This window comes from Balaenoptera ricei, chromosome 2, assembly GCF_028023285.1.
Source record: "Balaenoptera ricei isolate mBalRic1 chromosome 2, mBalRic1.hap2, whole genome shotgun sequence".
NCBI lineage: Eukaryota > Metazoa > Chordata > Mammalia > Artiodactyla > Balaenopteridae > Balaenoptera > Balaenoptera ricei.
This window is the reverse complement of record NC_082640.1, coordinates 121,587,772-121,613,060: the sequence shown is the minus strand read 5'-3', so window position 1 is coordinate 121,613,060 and position 25,289 is coordinate 121,587,772. Positions and strand designations below refer to the sequence as shown.

The 25,289-nt window shown below is 36.2% G+C and overlaps 1 protein-coding gene across 5 annotated transcripts in view; it reads right to left on the bottom strand.

Moving 5' to 3' along the window:
* Window positions 1-764: 764 nt before the first annotated feature.
* NUBPL (NUBP iron-sulfur cluster assembly factor, mitochondrial) overlaps window positions 765-25,289 on the bottom strand; it is a 335,371-nt gene continuing 310,846 nt past the window's right edge. For 4 of the 5 annotated variants that reach the window (XM_059914058.1, XM_059914057.1, XM_059914060.1 and 1 more), the window contains 3 exons: window positions 13,675-13,795; window positions 9,974-10,056; window positions 765-1,022 (listed from right to left, as the gene is read on the bottom strand). In XM_059914058.1, coding sequence (XP_059770041.1) covers window positions 960-1,022; window positions 9,974-10,056; window positions 13,675-13,795 — 267 coding nt within the window. In that variant the 3' untranslated portion in view covers window positions 765-959. The remainder of the gene's footprint in view (window positions 1,023-9,973; window positions 10,057-13,674; window positions 13,796-25,289) is intronic. The other variant, XM_059914059.1, reaches the window with a different exon arrangement.

Genomic DNA, 25,289 nt, shown 5'->3' with positions numbered 1-25,289 from the left:
AACCAGACAAGATGCTTTTCCAGGTGTATTCTTTGAAATATGAACTCCAAGAAATGCTCCTAAAGGGGAGGTTGGGGGAGTTCATGGTCAAATAAGTTTGAGGAAATTCTGAATACTATAATCCTATTCCTCTTTTGAAATAAAGAAATGCCCTTTGGTGTACAAAAGGAAGGATCCAGTATCCAACTGCCCAATTTCAAACCTCCACTTGCTAGACAGTAACCTTCAGGAAGACAGTTAACTTTCCCATATCTCAGTTTCCCCATCTGTAAAGTGGAAATAACAACAGTTCCCCACTCATATGAATGAAAGATTAACTATAAGGACACGAGAAAACACTTGATAAATGTTAATTACTATTATTATTGCCATCATAATCAGAATCATTATGATCTTGTTAAAAACACACATGTCCAGACTCCACCCCTGGAGATTGAGATTTATTAAGTCTAGGGGAGAGTCGAGTCCAGATGAAGAAGTAGAGGTTTATCTGGAACAAGAATGTGTCCAAGATAGTACTAGAGGCAGGATTCAAACCCAGATCAAACTGCCTGATGGAGAGATGTCACACTTAACATCCATACTCACATTCAGTAAATTCTTTAACTCTGTAGTCCTGCAAAAAGAGCACAGTTCTCTCCTGAACTGAAGGTTGGGCTTGTAATATAAACTCGTGATTCCTTAAGGGGTAGTTCAATAAAATAAAATGCAGTTCTGTGACGCTGGTACACAACAGCTTGCAAAAAAATTCCTAAATGTAGCAGTAAGCATCGGTATGTAAAAACTTTATTTGTAAGTCATTGTTTAGCAAATCAAATCTGAAGATAAGACATTATTTCTTTAGAAATACAAGAAAACAACTATGATTGCTATTATTTCTGTAGGTTTCACCACCACACTGCTGATTTCCAAAGGTCTTACTGTCAAGAACCAGGCGGATTTCCAAGACACTTGGGGAATCACTCTGGAGGTGGTGGCAATCTTCTTACCACTTCGGTAGCAATCCTTAGGTAGGCTTTGGCCTGGAAAAGAACAGATTTGTTTGTTCTATATTTCTCCCTAGTAGACATCAAATGACTCACAAACTGTCTGCCATAGTTGTCTACTGAATTGAATAGTAGAAAGGCTGAATGAGATGAGGAAACTCAATAGTTAGAAGATACTGCTGTGAACAATGCATGTAGGGCAGGGGAGAAATGGGTTTAGATTATTTGGAAGGTGACTTTCTGAAAAAAATATTTAGTAGCAGCAATTACTGTTTTTCAAACTCTAACTCCCATGTCAGCAAACTAGCAACCCAGTCTAGCTGCAGAAAACTTACACCTTCCTCTTCTGACAAACTGATATCTTGAGTTAGATACTGCCAAACTTCTTTGGCATAAGGGTTATTAGTCATTTTTGAAAAGACTATCTATTACCACCCTATGTTTATCTTCAGAAAGCATTTTCTTTATTCTCTCTGACAATGGTGTCTAATACCAGCACCAAGCACCTCTAGGCTCCTCCATTTGGTGAGATTTAAGTACCACGCAAGAATTCCTGGAATCAGTTGTCATACTCTTCATCTCTGGGACCCCAGTACAACAGAACACGAAAAGCAGCTCCCAGGAGCTAAGTGGGCCACAACTAACCTAATGCCTGCACAGTCCAGTTAGAACAATGGTCATGGCATTTGCATTTTAAAGTTTTAAACAATTGAAATGTAAATACTACTTATTTCTCCTATCTTATCTATAAAAAGTAACTGTAAGACAATAGTAAGATTTTCTAGAACCAGTAATATATACATTTATATATTTACAGTTATATACATACTACTTCTACTACTACTACTACTACTGCTGCTGCTGCTGCTGCTGCTGCTGCTGCTGCTGCTGCTGCTACTGCTACTACTACTGCTACTACTGGAAGTAATGCTAATGGCTAAAATTTGCTTGAGTACTTAATATCTGCCAAGTATTATTTCACCTATCCTCAAGTTATCCTAAGGGGTAAATTCTGTCACTATTCCCACTTTATATACACGAAAACCAAGACCACGAAAGGTGAAGAGTCTTGTCCACAGCATCACAGCTAGTGTGAGATGAGCTGGGCTCTGAATCCAGGCTGACCAGCTCCCTGACTCTGCATGGTAAAAGGACTGTTTGAGGCTTCTTTACCCTGACTTGCTTGATGAAGTACTTAACTGTGTTTCACACATCTTGATTTTTTAAAACTATGCTTGAAAGTAAATATTTCCTCCATTTGGGGAAATATTTTAATATAGACCTCTGTGTATTTACATTATGAAGTTGATACAATGTATTAAGAAACCAGCAATTTGAAAAACAAAAGAATTATTTTTATATAATATATAATTATATATATATATATAAAATCTTGTGCCACAAAGAGAAACCCATATTTGTAACTCACATCAGAAACTTAAATATTTGCCACATATTAAGATCATAAAGAAAGAACAAAAAATGAATATACACACACACATATTTGTGTGTGTGTATATGTACCTGTATCTGTGAATACATATGTATGTATACATATATATATAAACAAGGAGTTACTGTATAGCACAGGGAATGCTGCTCAATATTCTGAAAAGAATGTGAAAAAGGATAGATACATATATACGTTAAAAAAAAAAAAGTTACTTACATTTGCCCCCTGGGGGGTGGTGAAAAAAGCCAGTCATGTCTGTTATCTCTCAATCAACATGTTGGAAAATTGTTCATTATGAAAATTTTAAATGATACTAATTACAATAATGACAAACCTTTAAGTGTATGTTGTCTGTATGTATACTGCCATGCTACTTGTTTCATTGTTGAAACATAAAATATATGTTTCACGTTACTACTTTAAATCTTATATTTTGGCTCTACTTCTTGAAAAAAAATCCAATGATTATAGTCAGAAATGTTTGACTTTAAAAGGAGCAATTGGTTATTTATATTAATATTAATAATTGATATATTTGGGTTTGTATTTATCAAGTTTTTGTGGTCTCTCCAAAAGACCTGGTTTAATTTCTTATTCAAGCTATGTTAACTTATTTTCTACTAACTTTTAAAAATAAGTATACACTTGACCCCTTTTCTTTGGAAGTTGTATATTTAATATTTGTCAGTTTTTAACCTAGAAACATCAGTATAATTTAACAATAATCAGAGAGTAATTCTATTTAATACCTTTAAGATCTACCTTGACAGTGTAAGGACATTACGCATAAATCTACTTTCCAATGCTACTTTTTCATTGGTGATACATATTTTAAAAACTTTTTTAAATACATGCACTGGTCCTAAGTGCACAGATCAGTGAAACTGTACACACTGAACACACCTCTGTAACTCAACACCTATGTCAATAAACAGAATACCTATGTCAGATCCCAGAAAAAAACAACAACTATGTTCGATCCCTAATAGTTGAATTATACTTTATTTTAACAGGAAACTGTTAAAATTTCATTTGCGTCCTTTTTTTAAAGAATAGCTATCAAAACATGAATAAGGCCTTACACGTTTTTACTGAGTACATACTATACCAAGTACTAGTATAAGTAATCTCATTTATGTAATCTCATAAGTAATCTCACTTATGTAAAATAAACACCATTGGTTCAATGTGGATGAAGAAATTGGAGTTGTCTGCTCAAAGTCACAAAGTCAGCAGGCTGGAGAACATTCACACGTGGGTCCGCCTGACTCCAAAGCCCAGCTCCTTCTACCACATCACATATTAAACAGTAAATCCAAAATACAAGTAATTCTAATCATAATTCTCTATCTAAAAATGGTTTCAGTCTCTGTTATAGTTAACAGAAACAACAGACTTTGTTTAAAAATGGAAATAACATATACTTTATAAAGAAATATTTCTCTTAAATCTAAAAGTGCTGATTTTCAGCCATGTATCTTTTTTTTTTAAACATCTTTATTGGAGTATAACTGCTTTACAATGGTGTGTTAGTTTCTGCTGTATAACAAAGTGAATCAGCTATACGTATACATATATCCCCATATCCCCTCCCTCTCGCGTCTCCCTCCCTCCCTCCCACCCTCCCTATCCCACGCCTCTAGGTGGTCACAAAGCACCGAGCTGATCTCCCTGCGCTATGCGGCTGCTTCCCACTAGCTATCTATTTTACATTTGGTAGTGTATATATGTCAATGGTACTCTCTCACTTCGTCCCAGCCTTACCCTTCCCCCTCCCTGTGTCTTCAAGTGCATTCTCTACGTCTGCATCTTTATTCCTGTCCTGCCCCTAGGTTCATCAGAACCTACAAGGAATAAATGCTGGAGAGGGTATGGAAAAAAGGGAACCCTCTTGCACTGTTGGTGGGAATGTAAATTGATACAGCCACTATGGAGAACAGTATGGAGGTTCCTTAAAAAACTAAAAATAGAACTACCCTATGACCCAGCAATCCCAGTACTGGGCATATACTCTGAGAAAACCACAATTCAAAATGAGTCATGTACCACAGTGTTCATTGCAGCTCTATTTACAATAGCCAGGACATGGAAGCAACCTAAGTGTCCATCGACAGATGAATGGATAAAGAAGATGTGGTACATATATACAATGGAATATTACTTGGCCATAAAAAGAAACAAAATTGAGTTATTTGTAGTGAGGTGGATGGACCTAGAGTCTGTCATACAGAGTGAAGTAAGTCAGAAAGAGAAAAACAAATACTGTATGCTAACACATGCATCTTTATAAATACCTTTTATCTCCCAGTAGCTTTTCTAGGTGTTTAAAGCCTAATATTTTATGATGAAAATTTAAAGCTCACTAAGGCAAGCTGAGGCCATCATTCTATAACCTTAGTTCTAATTTTTGTTAAATTAGAGACATAAACCTATCTGACTGCACAAAATACTGAATGATTCCATAATAATCAAATTTGCTACATTTAACCTTTGCTTTTTAATGGACTATCTCCAAGCTTAAACTTTCAATATATCGCACTCAAAGCAATGGTTAGATTTTTACTTGCTGAGAAACCACTAAAAGTGCTTAGTTTAACAGTTTCAATTTCCACAAAACTGTTGAGATTGAATTTTTTCAGCCAGTGCAGTATCATTTCAACAAATACTTTTTGGTTCTTATTGTGTGCAAGGCATTGTTTCGGGAAATCTGTGGGAGGTAACAATAAAAAAGGGAGGCAGAAGTGCTCACTGGTGAAGAGGTGGGGCCTTGAGATCAGACAGGTATGGTTTAAAATCCTGGTTCCATTACTTATTAACACTGGCCCTGGGCAAGTTAATTAACCCTTCTAGGCTCAGTTTCCATATGTGTAAAATGGTTATAATAATAGTATCTACCTCAAAGGGCTTGGGGGCATATTAAGTAAGAATAAACTATGTGAAGTACCGGAATATAAGAAGCAAATAATAAGTACTAGTGGCTACTATTACGTCCTCAAGTAATTTACAATCTCACTGAAGAGCTCATATTAACATATCCTTTTGGACACTTTCCCTGCCTGAGGAATAAGTAAATTAAATCCCTTCCTTTTGTTTAATCCACAACTAGGAAAAGCAAACACATACATGGCATATGTAAAAAATATGATTTAGATTTCTCAGACTATTAATACTCTCTTTCTCACCAACTCAACTCTACATGAACTAACCCTTCTCTCCTATTCAAGATCTTTCATTGGGCCATCTAGAGACACAGATAATACAGCTGGATCTTATTTGTCTGCTCTGTCATTACCAAGTAAAGGAACTGGGATGGCAACCAAAGTGCAGAAGTTTTATGGAGAGCTTTTCCCTTTGTCTTTGTTTTTAAATATTTGAAGTTCTAATTTTCCATACACAGTCATTTCATATTAGGACTATGACGTAATAATGCAGAAATGATAAGATAATAAAGTTTCTACTTACATTTAAACGTCTTTACCAGGAATATCTTATAGCACACCTTTTAACACACCAATATTAAGATTTTCACTTGACAAAAAGAATGAAACCACAAAATTAATAGTCAATCATGAGTCCATCACTGTGTCCTGGACTCAATCAAAGGCAAAAGGTAGATATAGTTGAATGAACAATTATAATTACACAAACAAGAGGAAATGCTATTGAATTTAAGAGTTCTGAATCCTAAAGTGTCCATTTTCTCTCCCTTCCTCTATTGCTTTCTCTGGCTATTTCACACTACTTGTATTTGGAGTTTCAATTACTCCCCTTTCCTCAGTGGTGCACGTATTCAGAAGGTTCTGGCCTTTGGCTGAGTAGGCAGAAGCCTGATGGAGCTTTTTAATTGGTACTGTAACCCTTCCCAACTTTTCCAATGATGCCTCAAAGTCAGCACATTTCATACCTTTTGATTAATCACTGTGTTTTTAGTGTTTGTCTCTTCTGAAAGTTAAATATTACTGGGAGAGTTAAATCCCTAATGCCTAATTTTAAAAGATTTTATGGGCAGAGAATGAGAGCCCTGGAACCTGGTGCTGAGAGGAGTGAGTGATGGAAGATGGAGAAGAGAAGGCGGAATTAGAAAGAAGACAAAAAGCTAAAGATGAAACTTTTACTTATTAATAAATTTGCCTGTAGTAAACCCCTAAAAGCAAACAATAAAAAGTATCAGTCTAAGGGGCTAACAATTAACAAATAATTTTGCATATTCCGTCCCATTAACTTTTGCAGAAGTTTATCACGTTGGCAAGTAAACACTTCCTTCATTCTTTAAATGAAGACATGCAGGTAGAATGGGCACTAAGCTTCCATGCATATGGCAGAATTTGTTCAGAGGGCTGTGACCAGCTTCTGAGAGCGTATTTCCATTTAAGTTCATAGGGGAAAAGGGAAGGGGATTATCAGGAGGTAAGATTCACCATAAGAATAACCAGAAGGATCCTGATTCCAGGACTCAACAACAGCTTCCTAATATCTAGGACTTAATATCTTTAACACTGAAGCTGAGAATTCTACCCATATCTCATGATTCAAATTCTGCTCTGATTTTTAGATGCCACCAAAGAGTGACATTTACTTGAAGCTACGTAAGGGGAAGGGCATAAATGGACTCAATCCTTTGATAAAGGGCAGAAGAAAGACATTTATTATTATAGCATCTTATACAGAACATTTCAGAAGACATAAATACTCATAGTTGTATTCTACTTGGCATTTTTCAAAGTATTTTCACATTATCATCTCATTTAATCCTTCTCATTATGATATCAATTTACAGATGGAGAGAAAGGTTCAGAGACATGAGGGAACTTGCCTAAGGTCACACTTAGAAAGTGGCATTCTTCTTAATGAAACCCCAAGCTAATACAGATCAACGCTTTTCCTTTCATGCAGAGACCTCTTTGAGAATCTAATAAAGCCCTTGTTCGATTCCCCAGAAAAATACACACTCATACATTCCGGATATAACTTCAGGGGATTCTCAGACCCAGGTTAGGATCCTCTCTGTATTATGCCCTGTGGTTGTGCACACCAGTGGGACTTGAGGAGCAGAGTGTGCCCACCCTCTTCTCTAGATCTCTGTGATATGAAAAGGAGGTGAACTGAAAGCTAGCCTAAATATACACAATAGACAGACACTGAAGTAATCTTGCAATTAATTAGGAAGGGAAGCAGGTACTGCACCGGGAAGAGGATACATGGGCTATGGTTTCAGAGCTGAGTGTGGAAATAGCCTCTGGTACTACCTTGGACAAATTCCTTACTATAAATGGATCTCTGCTTCTTCATCTGAGAAATGGAGATTATCATACATGTCTCACAAATGTGCTATGAGAATCAAATAATATATTGTATTTAATACACTCAAGTACTGTACTCACTTCTTAGAAGGAGTTGAGGAAATCACGGCTATTAGTAGAGGACCCAGAAGGTGATACAATGGAAAGACAACAACATTTGGAAGGAACAGACTTGCCTTTTAATCACATCTTGCCATTTATTAGTTCTGTGACCTTGGGAAAATTATTTAGCTTCTATGAGCCTCAGTTTCCTCATCTGCAAAATGCGGACTATTTATACATTACATTAAGTTCTTGTGAGCATAGAAAGTATATAAATGTCTAACAGTGTCTAGCATACTCTAACTGCTATTATTATTAGGAAGATGGTTAATAATAATGAATGTCTACAATCTAAGAGTAGGAAGCAATAACTTCCATGGAAACAAAATAAATACAAGGCTCCATTTTTTTTCCTTTTCATGGACATGTCTAAATCTTAAAATTGCTCAGAAGTCTTCATATATAAGGCAGAAGTCTTCACATGTAAGGCTGACGATGTGGTGCATGAAATTCTTACTACTTTAGCAGAGACCTCACCAAATCAAATCTAACTTAAACCCCAAAGAGGCAGCTTGCTCACATTTCCATAAATGTCACCCAGCAACAGCAAAATAATAGGTCTAATGTTTATGTAAATGTAAATGAGATTTTAAAAACATGTAACTCCAACAAACTCTACAAACACTGCTGTTTAGAGTTTTAAATCATATTACCTTTTGATGGTTGCTATATGCTCTCTGTTATATTACATTCCTTTAACTTTTTGAAATGTTTCTTGCTTTTGGAGAATCTCAAAGAAAAAAAGCAATAATGGACAGGTGGGAAAATATTTAAAAATGTAAATTCATAATTGAATAAACTAGTAGGTAATTATTTGTATTCACCACAGAATGTCTTTAAATAGTCTGTTCTCAGGAAGCATTTAAAAGTGTGTAATTTAAAAAACCCTCAATTTTCATACAACTTTTCATTCACTGCATAAAGTACACCTATGGTAGTTGGGATTGCCAGACTTCAACTATGAAAGCAATAAAAGGTTATGGTTTTTGCTTATCCGAAAGATTTCTAAGAAAAGACTGAAAAGGAAACTTAACATTTATTACCTAAAAGGCAGAGAAAAGAAAAACAATGATAAGTACTACAATACATTTACTCAGAGATCATATTCCCAGCAACCCAATCACCTATACCATAACTGCCAACCCTTAAGAAAGAGAAAGGAGCTCTGGGCACCTAAAAGAGATAATTCAGAATGAATCTACTTTACCAATCTGAGACTCCTGACTGTCAGTTTTGCCCTTACTTTATTCACAGCTCTAACCAAGCTTGGCTCTTTTATTTTCCAGGTCACATGGGATTAGAGGAAGCAAACTAGAATGAAAGGGGTAGTAGTTATGGACAGACAAAATAATGGTACTCTAAAGTTATACTCATTACATACGGGAAAAAAAAGAAACTACTAAAAGACTGATTGGGGCTGTTTGGCAAAGGAGCACAAAAACTACATCAAAACTGATGTACCAGATGATGGCTCACTTTCAAATTTAAATAGCAACTGCTACTTAGGAAAGAAGAGATATATATGGCTGATTTTATTTCTATTTTAAAAAGGAGTAAAATTAAAGAATTTATGCTGAAAGGCATTAAGCTTCAGCAATCTTTGAAAATCTATCAACTGTATCCCCAATGATATTAGCTAATGAAACACTACTAGTTTTCCCACCTCACCTCCTCAATCTTATTTATTAAAATAAATGCAATGAAAATCCCGTCTCTAAAGGTATATACAGTTTCCCTATATCCGACTCAATATTTTCTTGTATTAGGTTTCCTTCTCCCAACAATCAGCTGAACTTCTAATACTGAAATATAATAACCTCGGGCAGTTAGATATTGCTAGCCAGCAAGATAAGAACTCTACAAGCGCTTACTGTTCGTATTCTTCATGAAAAAACTGGTTGGGTGATGATTCTTTCTAGGTGAACGTGTCCAGTTGATAATTCAGAGTCAGCACTGGTATGTCTACCACATAAAATAGTAACTTAAAGATACTTTGGATAAGTTAACTAATCTTTGTTTAACATATGCATTCCAAATAGACAAACTTGATCTCCCCAACTTTCTTTCTATACATCAAAAAGTATATAACCTGTGAAAAGAAATTAAAATACATATTTAGAAATATAACTTACCTCATCACTTTCAGGCTGTGAAAACACAATCGGCTGGCCTGTATCTGAAGCTTCCCGTATATTAAGATGTAAGGGAATGTCTCCTAAAAGAGCCCACCAGATATCCATTAGTACCGCAAAAGTTTATATAGGCTTTTGGAATTTAATTCTTTGAATTGCAGAAAGAAACAAATCGACTCGAATCAACTTGAGTTATGACTATCCTCAAATTGCTAAATCTCTGAAAAACAAATTTCAAATGAAAATTAGGGGCAAAATATTCCATTTGAGGGCAGTTCCATGATCACATATGTATATATGACAGCAGTGTGGCAGCCAATCATGGAATAAGGCCTCTGATTTATTCTTTGCTGGAAGTCTTTCAGCAACAAATGGCCTGGAAGACATCTGTAAATTTTTCTCCCTGTAATAACTGATATAGACATATCTTGCCACATAATAAGAGGAAATTGAAGAGGAAAAGATGGGGTGGCAAAGTAGTTTAAAAAAAGCCAACAAAATAATCTTCCTGATGGCAGATGACTGAGCTAAGAGAACTGCTGAAAAGTAGGCCAGACCTGTTATTTCAACTATCTGCCTCTTTATCAGATAGAATTATTTTTCTTTTATTATGTATTAATCTATATAGCATTATATATAACTTGTGAGCTTGATGAGCTCTCAGAAAATATATAAGAACCCCCAATATACAGACTTGAGGTCAGAGAGGATATGTGTCTTCCCTGAGGATATATTAGGTAGTAGGATTTAGAGGAAAAATGCTCTGATCCATCATCCAATTGACTCTTTCTACCACACCATCACAAATGAAGCCTTTCAAAAGGCTAAGATTAAAAATGCAGTAAAAGGAGTAGAAGAGTTGACTTGTCATGGTACTCAGCATTCTTACACCTACTCCAAGTCTACCCAAAGGTTATTAAAACGTGTGTGTGTGCATGTGTGTGTGTGTGTTTTATATAAAGAATTCATTCAGCACCATGCCAGGCAATGGAAATAATGCAGAAGAATGTGTTACAAAATTACAAACCTACTATAATTTATATTATGAGCTACATGGAGGAACAGATATTTCATGCTCCTCCTACCAGCAAATTGTGAGATCTTAACCAACTCTTTAACTCTTTCCTAAAAGTTCAATAGACAAAATACATGAATACTTCAGTAACCATTTAAAGACCAGCTTTTCAGTAAATTTGATGTCTGTTCTACAGATCAACTTTAGACTGTAGGAACCTATCACAGGGGCAGGCAGGAGAAGATATTACAGAAAATACTTAGAAACCCACAAAGTTTTTTCTCTTGATTTATGAACTGCCATTATATAGTAAAGAATCCTGAATGCTTTCATTTCTACTGCAGTAATGAAAGAAAAAAAAGTAAAACCTTCTCCATTTTATAGCCACCTAGTGACATCACTTCTGCCCTCCAGAGACTCACAATCTGCAGAAGAGTAGAACAAGAAAGATGAAAATCTTGTTAGAAAACAGGTGGCACAGTGAGAGCAGTAATGGGCTAACAATCGTACACAGAGAAGGATAAAAAGGAGTAAAGGTAATGAGAGTGGGTGAGGTTCAGCCTGGCCTTGAAAAGTATTTTTGAGGGGTTAGGGCTGAAGGAAGCACATTTCAGAGACATAAGTTAAAGGGGTTTCTGTGGCATGATCTGAGAGCTTTAACTACTATGTACAAACTGTCCCTGTAGGTGAATATGGATAAAGTTCTGAAGAGCCATTTTACCAAATAATCATTTGAAACACAGGCACATGGGTGAAAATAAGAGGCAGCCAGAGAGTCAGTAAAGGGTCCTGGGGGTTTCACCCAGCCAGGAGGCCATAGCTGTGAGAGTTCTTTCCCTGATTTCAGTTCCTCATTCCCAATTCCAACCTCTTCATCATCAGAGCCCCTGCTCCAGTTCATGGGAGATCCCTCTGGGTCCCATGACCACAGTAAAAGGAGGAGATGTGCTCTACATTAGAACTTTAAATTATTTTTCCCATAACACTTTTAGATACAGCAGTCTATAGCACTACCCACTTTCTGTGATCAGTAATCAGTGTTTCTGATTTTCTGATTACACTTGTGAGCTGTTAGTTAAAATGTATCTTCCATATGTGAAATTGTTTCTCTAGGAGACATGTTTCAAATTCTAAATAACTGACTTACAAAATCATACCACCCATTCATAAATTAGGGAATTATAATACTGTCAGCGTAATTCAATAACGTCATTATAATTACACATTTACTTTATTATATAAGTGAATGTCAATCTGTTATGTTATTATGCAGATTTGGGAAACTGAACTTCCTAGGTTAAATGAAAAACTGTTGCAGAATATAATTAGTAGCTATAATTATAACAATGTATCAAAATATATCATTAGTATTCACCTGGTACTGTGGTAGCTGCTTTAGTACAAATGCATAAAAACAATAATACATTTAACATCAACTTTTAGAAACTTAATTATAATAAAGAATGTTTTGAAACTCCTTGATCTTTAAGGGATCTTAATTGTTAACTACCCTAAACTAATAATTCACTCTATGCCTCCCTTATTTAGCATCTAACATCTGCCTTTGCTCAGAACAGAAACTCATAAGTAGGGACTTCCCTGGTGGCACAGTGGTTAATTAAGAATCCGCCTGCCAATGCAGGGAACACGGGTTCGAGCCCTGGTCCGGGAAGATCCCACATGCCGTGGAGCAACTAAGCCTGTGTGGCACAACTACTGAAGCCTGTGAGCCTAGACCCCACAAGCCACAACTACTGAAGTCCATGAGCCTAGAGCCTGTGCTCTGCAACAAGAGAAGCCACCGCAATGAGAAGCCCATGCACCACAATGAAGAGTAGCCCCCGCTCCCCGCAACTAGAGAAAGCCCACAGGCAGCAACGAAGACCCAATGCAGCCAAAAATTAAATAAATAAATAATTAATTAATTAAGGAAAAAAAAAAAAAAACAACTCATAGTAGAATATCAAAACATGTTTCCTAAAAAGTCCATTAAGTTGCTTTTGGATTTGTTACAAAACATGTTTTATCTAAAATCTGTGTTTTGCTCCTTTAACACATGATTTTACTTCTCCTCAAAACACTAATGAATCCTTCAATTCAGTAACATGAACTGTATAGACAGTGTAAATTTCAAGTGTCATATTTTATAGACATGGCATAAAAAGATTACAGAATAAAAAGGTTACATATAAAAAGATTACAGAAAACAGAAAATACTGTTTTCTACAGCAAAAGGACTAATAAATTCAGAACTGATCAGGAAGGCATTTCTTCACACATACCAAGAACTGACACTTCCAAAGGTTGCTACAACATACAGAACAGGTATTTCTGTATATATCTGCTTATACTGAGAGCTGTCTTCCCAACTTAGCAAACAGACTGATGATCATTATTTAAAATGTGGGCTTCAAATCACAGTACTCAAACCACAAAACTCTCCTCTCAAATTCAAGTTATAGGCAGTTTTTATCTATAGCAAGAGTTATCATAATTGGCAGAACAAACCCCCTATTCAAAAAGCCTTCCACTAATGAAGTATCACAAAAAGCCAAAGAAAGGTTAACACACAGAACTGTGCTATACTAACAATTTAAAACACAAAGCCAAAAGCAATTCATCCTTTTTTAAGACATTCTTCATCACCATGCCATTTCCTTTACAAAAGAATATCCTGTGGTCTTACCTAGAATATCAAGATCAAGGGTCCGTGCTAGTCTCCTTGCACCATCAGCACCAAATATATGAGTTTTGTGTTTACATTTTGGACACTGGAAAACACTCATATTTTGGACAAGGCCCAGAACCTAGAATAATAAAGACACACTGAAATCAAAACAAAATTAAACCAAGTTTCAATCCATTATTTCAACAAGTTTTTACTGCATGCCTACTAGGTTCCAGTGATACAATAATGAATAAGTTATGGTCTCTGCTCTCAAGGAACTCAAGCTGGTGGGAGAGCAAGACACATGTCATTAACTCTAATAATGAGATAAATGCTAAAGAGTTATAAATGACAGGGATCAAAAAATTCTGTTTGGGAAGAATGAGAGGGACCTCTGAGTTGCCCATAGAGAATTGCTTCTCAGGTTGAGTGTGAGAAGAGGGGTTGAGGCCTACAGCAGGAATTCTAGGCAGAAGAAAGAGCATAAGCCAAGGCAGCAGACTACAACTTGTATGGCCTATTTGGGCTGCAACCCAGTAAGCTGCCAAGGCAGAAGCTAGTTTGGTAAGAAAGGTCAGGGTCAGATGGTAAGGTGCCAAATGCCATCCCTGTATTTGAGACTTTCTTCTTGAGACAACAGACATGGTACCAAAGCAGCAGTGATACGCAATAAGATGTACGTTTTAGAAATTCACTTCTGAGGGCAACATGGGAAAAATAGCAGGAAGAAACACAGGAAAAGAAATAGTTAAGAAGCTAACTGTGGACAAAGCCTCACAGTAAATAACAGCTAACACATACTGAGCGCTTATTCTATGTCAGGCACTGGGATAAGTGCTTTATATGCACTATCTTATTTACTCCTCACAGAACTTTATGAGATGGGTTTTTATCATCTCCTTTCTATAGGTGAGAAAACTGACACAGCCAGCAAAATACTGAAACTCAGCTCTTATCAAAATGTTATTGTTCAAAGCAAAAAATTAAAGCTATATACAAAGTGTCCATCTCTTTCTGAGTTTCCCCAACTTCTGGCACAAACTAGATACTTCATAAACATTTGTTGAATAAATAGACAGGTTCTGCAAATATAATCCTTATTCATGATCCTTTTAATCTTACTTCTTATTGATGGGAAGCCGTGGTTCTCTTCTAGAATAAAAATGGGGAAAACAACTATCAGAGGCTTAGAGATAATAATGTCTGTATCATCCTATCAATCCCACCAATAAGATTATCATTATGGGAGATATCTCTATTAGAACATTTGCATTTTAAATGCAGAATAGCACCGATAGTCCACAATGAAACATATAAATAAGAAGGTGATCAAATTTGTTAGTCTTTCTGAAAAGAGAAACAGGAAAGACTAAGGTTTTCTACAACACATGTAAATGAAGGCAAATAGTGAGGGACATGCGTTTGTAGGTAAGCATTTTCCAAATATTATATGCCCTTTTGCTGATGCAAAGTATCACAAAAAATAAATCACACTGTGTTCTGGTAATTCAGTACCATCTTCAGAAAGTTAGAGGAAAACCTAGCTAAATACCACACAGCTTATTTTATTCACTATGTCTATATAATACACTCATTACTTGGGCAGCTTTACTGCCATTTATGTTAAATGTGATATACCCCCTAACTGTAAGGCTTTCAGCTTTAATGTAAAAATATCACTCGAGAAGTGGGAAAAGGAGAAACACAACGTGAAAATTTAAGTGAGGGTATCTTCTAATCCAGAGAGAATGGGAGAAGTATTCCTTCTCTGGAATCTCTTAGACTTCCCAAGATATAGAGGCATTGAGCAAGAGTATATTTGCAGTTTGTTTGTGATTAGCTTATTATTAAATCGTTCACTATGGACTGTATAAATGTCTCAGACATTCTCTATATAGACTACATACATGTCACAGACATAAGACTATCACCAAACTCTTTAATGACATCCTATCATATGCCAGTAACTAGGCTAAACACAAGGAGTAGCATATAGTGGTGAGCAAAACAGGCTTGGAGCTTGCACGCTAACTGGAGAAACAGATTGAAAAATTAGTGCAAAAATGTATTTTAAAAACTGGAACAGCTTCTCTAGAAGCAAAGTACAGAGTATTATGAGACTGTAGAAAAGAGAGGACTCTATCTACCCTGGAGTCACAGAGGACTTCCTGCAGGAAATGTCTGATCTAACAGTTAAAGAATAAGCAGGTAAAAACAAGGAGAAAGGGAGGAAACACACTCAAGACAGAAGTAGGAGCATGTCTCCTGTCTCCTTCAAGGAACTGAAAGGCAGTATAGTTGAGGTATGGGGTGAGTGGTGCGAGATGAGGCGAAAGGTAGGCTTGCAGGCCATGTTTAGTGTCTGGGTTGTATGAGTACAGAGACACCACTGAAGGGTTTTAAGCAAGAGAGACCACTGTGCCTATAGTTGTAGGAGACTCATTTCTCAGGACTGTAGAGTTTTAAAAACAACATGGAATGGAAAAGCTAAAAGGACTTGTCTTTGTGTGTTTATTTTCTTAGACAAACACAAATCCAGGGCGAAATCAGTCATTTCAGAGGTGATCGTTTTTAGTGCTGTCTAAAATACTCTAGGTCTCCTCCTGCACAGTTCTCTGCATAGGATTTTTCTCCTGGGCACAAGGTTAGCATTTTTCTTCTTTGCAGTTAGGTGAGGACACGTAACTTGTTCTGGACGATGAAATGTGAGCTGAAGTGACATGTGTCACATCTAGGCAGAAGCTTTAAGTAAGTGCTAATTCCCCATTATGTTTCCCTCTGTCCCTGGGACTAGCAAGCTTCCAGAAAGTGGCTGCTCCATCAGCCTGGGTGCCAGAGTAAGAACAATGCAGAGGAGTGTTAAAGCCAAACCATAATGGACGTGTAGCATGAGAGAAATAAACTCATGTTGTTTTAAGCCACTGAAATTTGAGGCTTGTTAGTACACATAATCCAGCCCATACTGGCTGACACAGGGGTGTAAGAAGTAAGTATTAAAATTTCTATTTCTTCCTTATGATTTCCTTTTTAATTCTAATTTTGTGTGTGTGTTATAATGAAAATAACTTATTAGTACAGTAATAAACGTGTACTATATATAGATACGTAGAATTTACAATATGTATTTATATATAGTGTACATTATAAAATCTATATATAGGTACAGATAATTTATATTATATATCTATATATTTATATAATATAATTTATTATATGTCTATATACAGTATACATGATAGAATCTCTATATCTATAATTATATATATATTTTCAAACATCATTTATTGATAAGCATGTATAATCAAAACAATTTAGAGATAAACAACCCTCTGTATGTTTGAAATTAAGAGGTTGTGATAAGCTTGGCTCTATTACTGATAATATTCTTCTAGTTAAAGGATAAATGCCCTAATACTGCTTCCTAGGTTACCCTGAACAAAGTAGTTCCTCTTAACTCTAGAATTCCTTCATCTCAAAAACTTCCCACACAAATACCACTTTCCTTAAAAACAAAAAGTTGTAATGGAACAGAAGAGTGAGCCCAGAAGAGACTCACACATGGAATTCACTAATTTATAATAGAGATGACACAGTGCTGCAATGTTAATTGGATATCCATATGGAAAATAAGGAATCTTAACCTTCTATCTCACACCATACACAAATATTAATTACAGATGGGTTGTAGAGCTAATATGAAAGATAAAACAAAACACATTTGGAAGAAAACAGCAAAATAAACTTATAACCTTGGAGGCAGGCACAGATTTTTCTAGCAGGACACAAAGAAGCACTAAACATAAATGAAATTTTTTTGTTAAATTCGACTACTTTAAAATTAATAACTTATCAGAAGACATAATTAAGAGAGTAAAAAGGCAAGCTATAGAGCAAAAGATGATATCTATAATACACATATATAACAAAGGACTTTTATCTAGAATATACAAAGAATTCCTACAAATCAATAAGGAAAAAAAAAATCAGATAATACAACAGAGAAATGGGCAAGAGACTTAACAGGAACTTCATAAAAAAAGATATCCAAAGACAAACAAACATGAGAAAAAGTGTTCAATTTTAATTATCATCAGGGAAATGCAAATTAGAACCGCAACGAGATACCATACGTTTATGCTTAAGACCTGATTAGAACAGAAAAACATCCTTATGACTACAACAACCTAACCCCCCCCCCAAAAAAAAAGAAAACCCAAATACCAAATATTGGTGAGGTCATGGAACAACTAAAACTCATAGCTTCAGTGGAGTGTAAAGTGGTACACCATTTTGGAAAACTGTTTGGTAGTTATCTACTTAAAGTGACATATGCCTATATTAAGGCACAGTATTTCCACTCTGTTATACATTAACAAAAAATGTGAACAGTTACCAAAAGACATTACAAAAGTGTTCATAACTAATTATCCAAAAATGAAAAACTACGCAAATGTCCATCAACAGTAAAATGGACAAATAAATTGTGGTATATTCACACCATTGAATGCTACACAGCAATGAGAAGGAGAGAACTATAGCTACAATCAACAGTATGAGTGAAGCTGTCAAACATAATTTTAGGCAAAAGAAGCTACACAAAAGTATATACTTATTATTCCATTTATGTTAAGTGCACAGACAGATAAAACTAATCTATGGTGTTATAATTTGGGTTCCGCTTTGGGGGTAGTGATCAGAAGGTGGCACAAGGCAGGAGCTTCCGGGGTGCTGGTAATGTTCTGCTTCTTGAATACAAGCAATGGGTGTGTTCACTTTGCAAAAATTCATTGAGCTATGTACACTCAAAATTTATGCCCTTTTGTGTATGTGTATCAGACTTCAATAAAATGTCTGCTTTAAAAAAAGGTGGTCATGTGAACAGTGGCCAATAAAGCAATAAGAACAAATAATCAAGATGATGTTTTATTGGGCATCTTGTGAACCTGCACACAAAAATAACTGTCTGTTTTAAACAGAAAATATTCTATAAAAACAGAGAGGTTGCAGTAAAACTAAGATGAAGTCTTTGGGAAGAACAATCCCCTATTCTTTCCACGTGACACTCCAAGGAAAGAACTGAAATAAAAGCCTAAGCCCAGAGAGCCCTGAAATGATGGAGTTCTAGACCATCAATGTCTAATAAGGTAGCCACTAGTTCACATGTGGCTACTGAACACTCGAAATGTGGCTAATCTGAATTGGGATGTGCTGTAAGTGTAAAATACACACTGGATATCAAAGACTTAGTATAAGTAAAAGAATGTAAAATATCTCAATAATTTTTTAGAGTTTACAAGCTATTCTTTAAGCTTTTTCATTGAAGTGTATCATGAATACGCACAAAAAGTACACAAATCACAAGTGCATGACTGAATGGACTTATCATAAAGTAGGCCCATGTTACCATGATGCTGTCCATAAAACATTGCCAGCACCCTAGAAGTCTCCTTGTATACTCTCCGAAACGTTGCCAAAAGTATAAACTAACAACCTGATTTCTAACACCATAAATTAATTTTGTTGTCTTGAATTTGATATGAATGTAATAATGCAATGTATTCTTTTGTGTCTGTATGATTCATCCAGCTAAACCACGTACATCTGTAGTTCATTTTCAGTGAGTCCTAAGATTCCATGATGACTATATCACAGTTATGCATTCTCTTGTTAGATCATCCGTGTTGTTTCCAGATTTTTATAAACAATGCTTCTACGAACGTTTTAATACATGTCTTTTTTGATGGGTATTAGGTTATGCATATTTAACTTCAATTTAAAAAACGCCAGTTTTCCAATAAAGTTCTACCAATTAATACTCCCACTAGCAAATGAATGAGAACTCCAGCTATGCCACAGCTTCATCAACATTTGGTGTCATCAGGCTTTTTTCATTTTGGCAAGTATAGTAAGTATGGAGTAGTACCTCATTATGCTGGATTTTCAATTGTCAATCTGTTTATACCAGGAACTATATTTCCTAGAATCTCCTTCCTTACATGGCTCCTGGTTAAAGTTCACCACAGGTAAAGTGGCATGAGATTTGGAAAGAGAAGGTGTAGGCTTAGGCCTTACAGTCTAAAGGTTTCCTGTGGGCAGAGGTGGTGACAGAAGTGTGCAGAGGTACAGGTGCATTCCAGTTTGTTCTCATTCTGCCTCTGTGCCCAGCTCTCCTGTGCACTGTGGTTTTGTGTTGCCAAAATTAGTAAGGAAGTTAAGCATACTTTTACATGATTATTGGTCATTTGTATATTCTGCTCTGTGAAGTATCTCTTCAGGTCTCTTGTCTATTTTTTCCATTGATTATGTGGTTCTTTTCCTACTGAATTGTCAGAATTCCTAGTATTTTTTTTTTTTTTAAACTTTGGGTTTATTTATTTATTTATGGCTGTGTTGGGTCTTCGTTTCTGTGCGAGGGCTTTCTCTAGTTGCGGCAAGTGGGGGCCACTCTTCATCGCGGTGCGCGGGCCTCTCACTATCGCGGCCTCTGTTGTTGCGGAGCACAGGCTCCAGACGCGCAGGCTCAGTAATTGTGGCTCACGGGCCTAGTTGCTCCGCGGCATGTGGGATCTTCCCAGACCAGGGCTCGTACCCGTGTCCCCTGCATTGGCAGGCAGACTCCCAACCACTGCGTCACCAGGGAAGCCCTCCTAGTATTTTTAAATGCAATTCCTTTTTGCTTGATTCTCAATTTTTATATTGATTTCATGCTGAAATGACAGTATTTTCAATATACTTAGTTAAGTATACTATTAAAATTAACTTCACCTTTTTCTATTTTTAAAAAAAAGGCTACTAAAAACTTTAAAATCACATTTGTGGCTTGAATTATATTTCTCTTGGACAGTGCTGCTGTTGACAACTAAAGGCTGACTGTAGAACTTATTTTGATAGTTCTCCTACCTAATGTTGTTCTAAGGTCCTAAAGATGCAAAAAAAAAAATTATCAGGGTCTGTGATTTATGAATATTTTAAAAAATTGAACAGAAATGAAACATTTACCTTTAAGACTATTCAGGACAGATAAACTGTCAAGTTTCTTTGCTTTTAGTTGAAATTACATCAGCTGAGTATGCTAACACTCATGTGTGGTTATCTCTTTCTGTTCAGAAGCTCATACAACAGTCATACACACACGTATATTTAACTAGAAAAGAGAAAATAAATTACTTCTTAAGATATGCAGACTATGTGGCTGAACAACTTTTTCAAAACATGGGGTTAGCTGGAAGAAAATTTAAAAGAGAGCTTTCAGTATTAAAAAGATTAGAAAACACTGCCCTCTTCATTTACGAGCAGTCCTCTATAATCAATTATTTTTGAACAGGGGGAGCTAACGTAATAAGAAAGAAGATTATAATGCCCATATTACAATGTTATTCATAAAAATTCTTCTTTTAAATAGGAAAGAATACATATCTACACGACCACCCCCTACCCTCACTCCCCCAAAAAGCCTTATATTGTGTGAATACTTTATATGTTGCTAAGCTGTTTGTGTTTATTGTAGAGCTATTTTGTGCATCCTTTGATCGTAGAAACATTAGAAAACAGTTGCTTTGCCACAGCTTAATTTACATAATACCACTGAGACGCAGCTGTAAGCGTGCTCAATCATTTTTTAATGTCTCATCAAAGTATAAGATCCTTTTTTCTTTTTACCTCAGCTGGTTTTACTGAAAAAAGTAAATGCTACGTGCCTGTCTAACATCAGCCACCACAAACCTTTAGCATGTTATTCTTACATTATTCTAATCCATCACTTGCTCAGGAGAATACTTCTTTTATTAACTTTTAAAAAATTGACTGTCTTGAAATATCAACATTGCCCTGAAATACTGGATTTTTGTGTCTAAATGTATTGAATTAAGCAGGCTCAAAAGGCCCCAATTTTAATTTCTTCTTGGCATTTTAAACCCAGATTCAGGTAAGTAACAAGCAAGATTTTCAGGTTACTATATAATCCAATTTTTCAAGGTTACAATCAGGTTAAATTCTTGCCGGTTGGAACCTGTCACAAGGATTAAGAGCTATGATTTAAGAAAAAATGAAGAGGAAAAACTCACTGTTAAACAGAGAATGAATAATAACAAATGAAATTGATTAGATTCACAAGTGTTTTTCAGTTCTCCATTAGCCTTGAACCAGTTTTTGGTATATTCCTTGAAGCGTGTGTACAGATATTATAATTTAAAAAAATGAGATGGGTGTTCTTGTTTTCTCTTTCAGAAGTAGTCTGGTAATGGAAAAAACAATTAATGGGGAGGCCTGCATTCATTCTCCTCTCAGTGACCAACTAACTACCTCTGGATCCATGAAGTACAACTTAACTTCTCCATGCCTTGAATTCTAAAATGAGGGATTGTAATGATCTCTAAAACCTACCACTGTAACAATAACATTCAGAGCCACCCTTCACAATGTCATGTGCTAAGACCTATGCAAAGTACTGTACATGTAATCTCACTTAACTGCCACAACGACCTGTGAGATGGGTCACGAAACACTTAAGCTAAATTATTTGCTCAAGGTCACACAGTTTAGTGAATAACAGAGCCAAAATTCAAATCAGCTGGGTCTATGTGTGGAAGTCACAAAACCAGATGACAAGTAAATGAACTGAAGGATTTTGTTCATGGAACTAGATGGCCTAAAACTATTGACCAATCAATCCAGTTCAGTGGGGAGATTTAAAATAGTAATTAAGAGCACAGTTATAAGGGAAGACCTGATGCGAACCATCTTCATCATTCACTGATGCAGCTGAGCCTCAGACATCATTCCCTTCTCCTGGCTATGAAACTCCCCTTTCCCTTAACACCCTCAGAATACCTCTCCTGACTGTCAACAGAACCTATGGTCCCCTTAACTCCTCCCCATTTTTCAATCCACCAATTTTCTGTCTTTACTTGCCCTAGGGAATCAGGACCCCAAAGGAAAGCAAATTTAAAGGAGACTCCTCTTAATCTCTCATGCTGTGATATTCTACGACATTCACATTACTAAACCTCAACTCTAGATAACCCACAGAAATAGCAATTAAGAATGTGGGCTCTGGAAAGCAGACCATTTAGGATAGGATCCCAGAGGCCCACTAAACAGATGGGTAGCCTTATGCGAATTATTTAGTCTCTCTGTACTACAGTTTCCTCATCTGCAAAATGGGGAAAATAATGTTACTACTTCACAGGGTTGTTGTGAGGGTTAGATTAGTTTAATTCATGTAAATCACATAGAACAGCATTCCCGTTTAAAGCATATATGGACTTCTGAGAGATGCTAGAGAAAGACAAAAATGAGCAAACACCTTCAGTCTCTAAGATGCAACTATGGCCGAGATGCAGAACGCTACCTACCCAGTCTTACAAGTTGTCACTGAAGAAAAGTCATTTTTCAAAAGTGGAAAGATTACCCAATTGTGAAGAAGGAAGCCACATGCGATACATCACGTGCAAACTAATAAATAGTGTTCCTAGAAAGAATACTAACAGCACCTTCCAAGGCCTGCAAAGCCAATAATGAAAGATTCTCTAAATACATCAAAGGTGTTAAATTTCCCAAAGAATCAAGTGAGACAACTTGATGATCGGAGAGGAAAAAACTATGCTCAAGGATGAAAAGAATAAATGTCACTTGCCTCCATTTTTATGTAAGATTACCTATTTCTAAATCGTTTTGTAAGGTAGATAGGCTTGAGGTATTAAAGAAAATAGAACTTTAGGGGTCCAAAAGACAAACTAGATGCTGAACAAGCTCCAAGACAGATATGATGAACACATAAGTTTTGAAGGCGTTCAAGGGTGAAGATGTGAAACTCCTGGTCCAAATGGATAACCTACTGCCAAGAATGGTTACTGTGCCAGAAAAAGAATAAACTACAATTCTGATCCTCATCACTAAGAACAACTTGTAGGGTCTTTGGTAATAAAAATGGAAAACGGAAAGAAAACATTGATAAGAATCAACTATTTTAGGTTCTAAGATCACCTAATTTTTCTTAGGAGACAGTATAATCATTAACCCTTACAAATAAATACCACAAAGTCCACACCGCAGTAGGACTCTTTGCTTTTTTGTTTTTAGCCAGCAGGAAAAGAAAACCTGCTGGCTAAAGACAAAAGCAAAATTCCTATCTCTCTTTTATAAAATAATTAACTATTCTCAAGGCTGAAATAGTTATAGAATTTTCTCTCTCTCTCTTTTTTTTTTTTTGGCTGTGTTGGGTCTTCGCTGCTGCGCATGGGCTTTCTCTAGTTGCGGCGAGTGGGGGCTACTCTTCGTTGGGGTGTGAGGCTTCTCATTGCGGTGGCTTCTCTTGCTGTGGAGCACGGGCTCTAGGTGCATGGGCTTCAGTAGTTGCGGCATGTGGGCTCAGTAGCTGTGGCTCACAGGCTTAGTTGCTTTGCGGCATGTGGGATCTTCCCGGACCAGGGCTCGAACCCGTGTCCCCTGCATTGGCAGGTGGATTCTTAACCACTGAACCACCAGGGAAGTCCCTAGAATTTTCAAAATTAATTATAAGAAAAAAAAAAAGTCCAGTGACCAGCATTAGGCTTTAATATATTTGTTGCCACGTCAACTATAGCACAGACAGCTAGCTGCTCACCAAAATCCATGGTCTCATCTTTCTTGCTTAGCACATAGCTAACCCATGTTTCTCAGGCTCCTTGAGAAACATGACTGTGATCACATAACAGAGTTTTAGTTGGGGGAATGAGAGTGTAAGTACGTGTGCCACAACCAGGCCTCATCCATAAAAAGCTCCCATGACACCCCTCTGTACTGTCTTTCTCTTCTGGCTAGCTCAAATGAGGATGGCCCAATGGTGACCTTAGAAGTCACATTTTAAAATGGCAGAGGCTCCAACAGCCTAAATGACTTTGTGGAAGAAAGCCACCATGCTCACCTGTTCATATACTAGTACTGTTACATGAGCAAGAAATAAGCGTCTATTATATTTGCATCATTATAAATTTTGAGGTCTACTTGTGACAGCAGTTAGCTGACATTAAATAATGCAAATTTTAAATAATGCAGATTTTTAGACTCTAAATAACTTTAACAACTTAATAAATCTAGAGAACAATTTAGGCTCAGCTAATACTCAAGAATTAAGGAGATCTCAAAGACACTATTTATCTAAATTTAAAAAAATTTCTTGCTAAAATTCTTATTAGCAAATAAAAAGACTAGTCAAAATACCTAGGTCAAATACAAAAACACCTATGAACTATAAATTTATGTTTCATGATAGCAATTATAATAAGAAACATTAATTATATAACATTATATTGACATCGAGTGTTTAGGTTGTACCAAACACTGTACTAAGCCCTCACTTATTTCTCACCTCAACCCTCTGAGGGAAATACTATTATAATTCCCATATTATGAATGAGAAAACTGAGGCACAGATTAAGTAACTTGCTCAGGTCATACTGCTACAAAGTGACAGATCTAGGATTTGGACTCTAGCATTCAGACTCCTGAGCTCACCCTTCTTAACTACTATGTAAAAATGCCTCTGTAAGCTGTACCCTATTGTCTTAAAATTATAATACAATTTCTAATGTAATTTAATTTGCAACCATAAAAGATATACTTAAAGAATATAGCTCTCTATGTGCTTTAAAAAA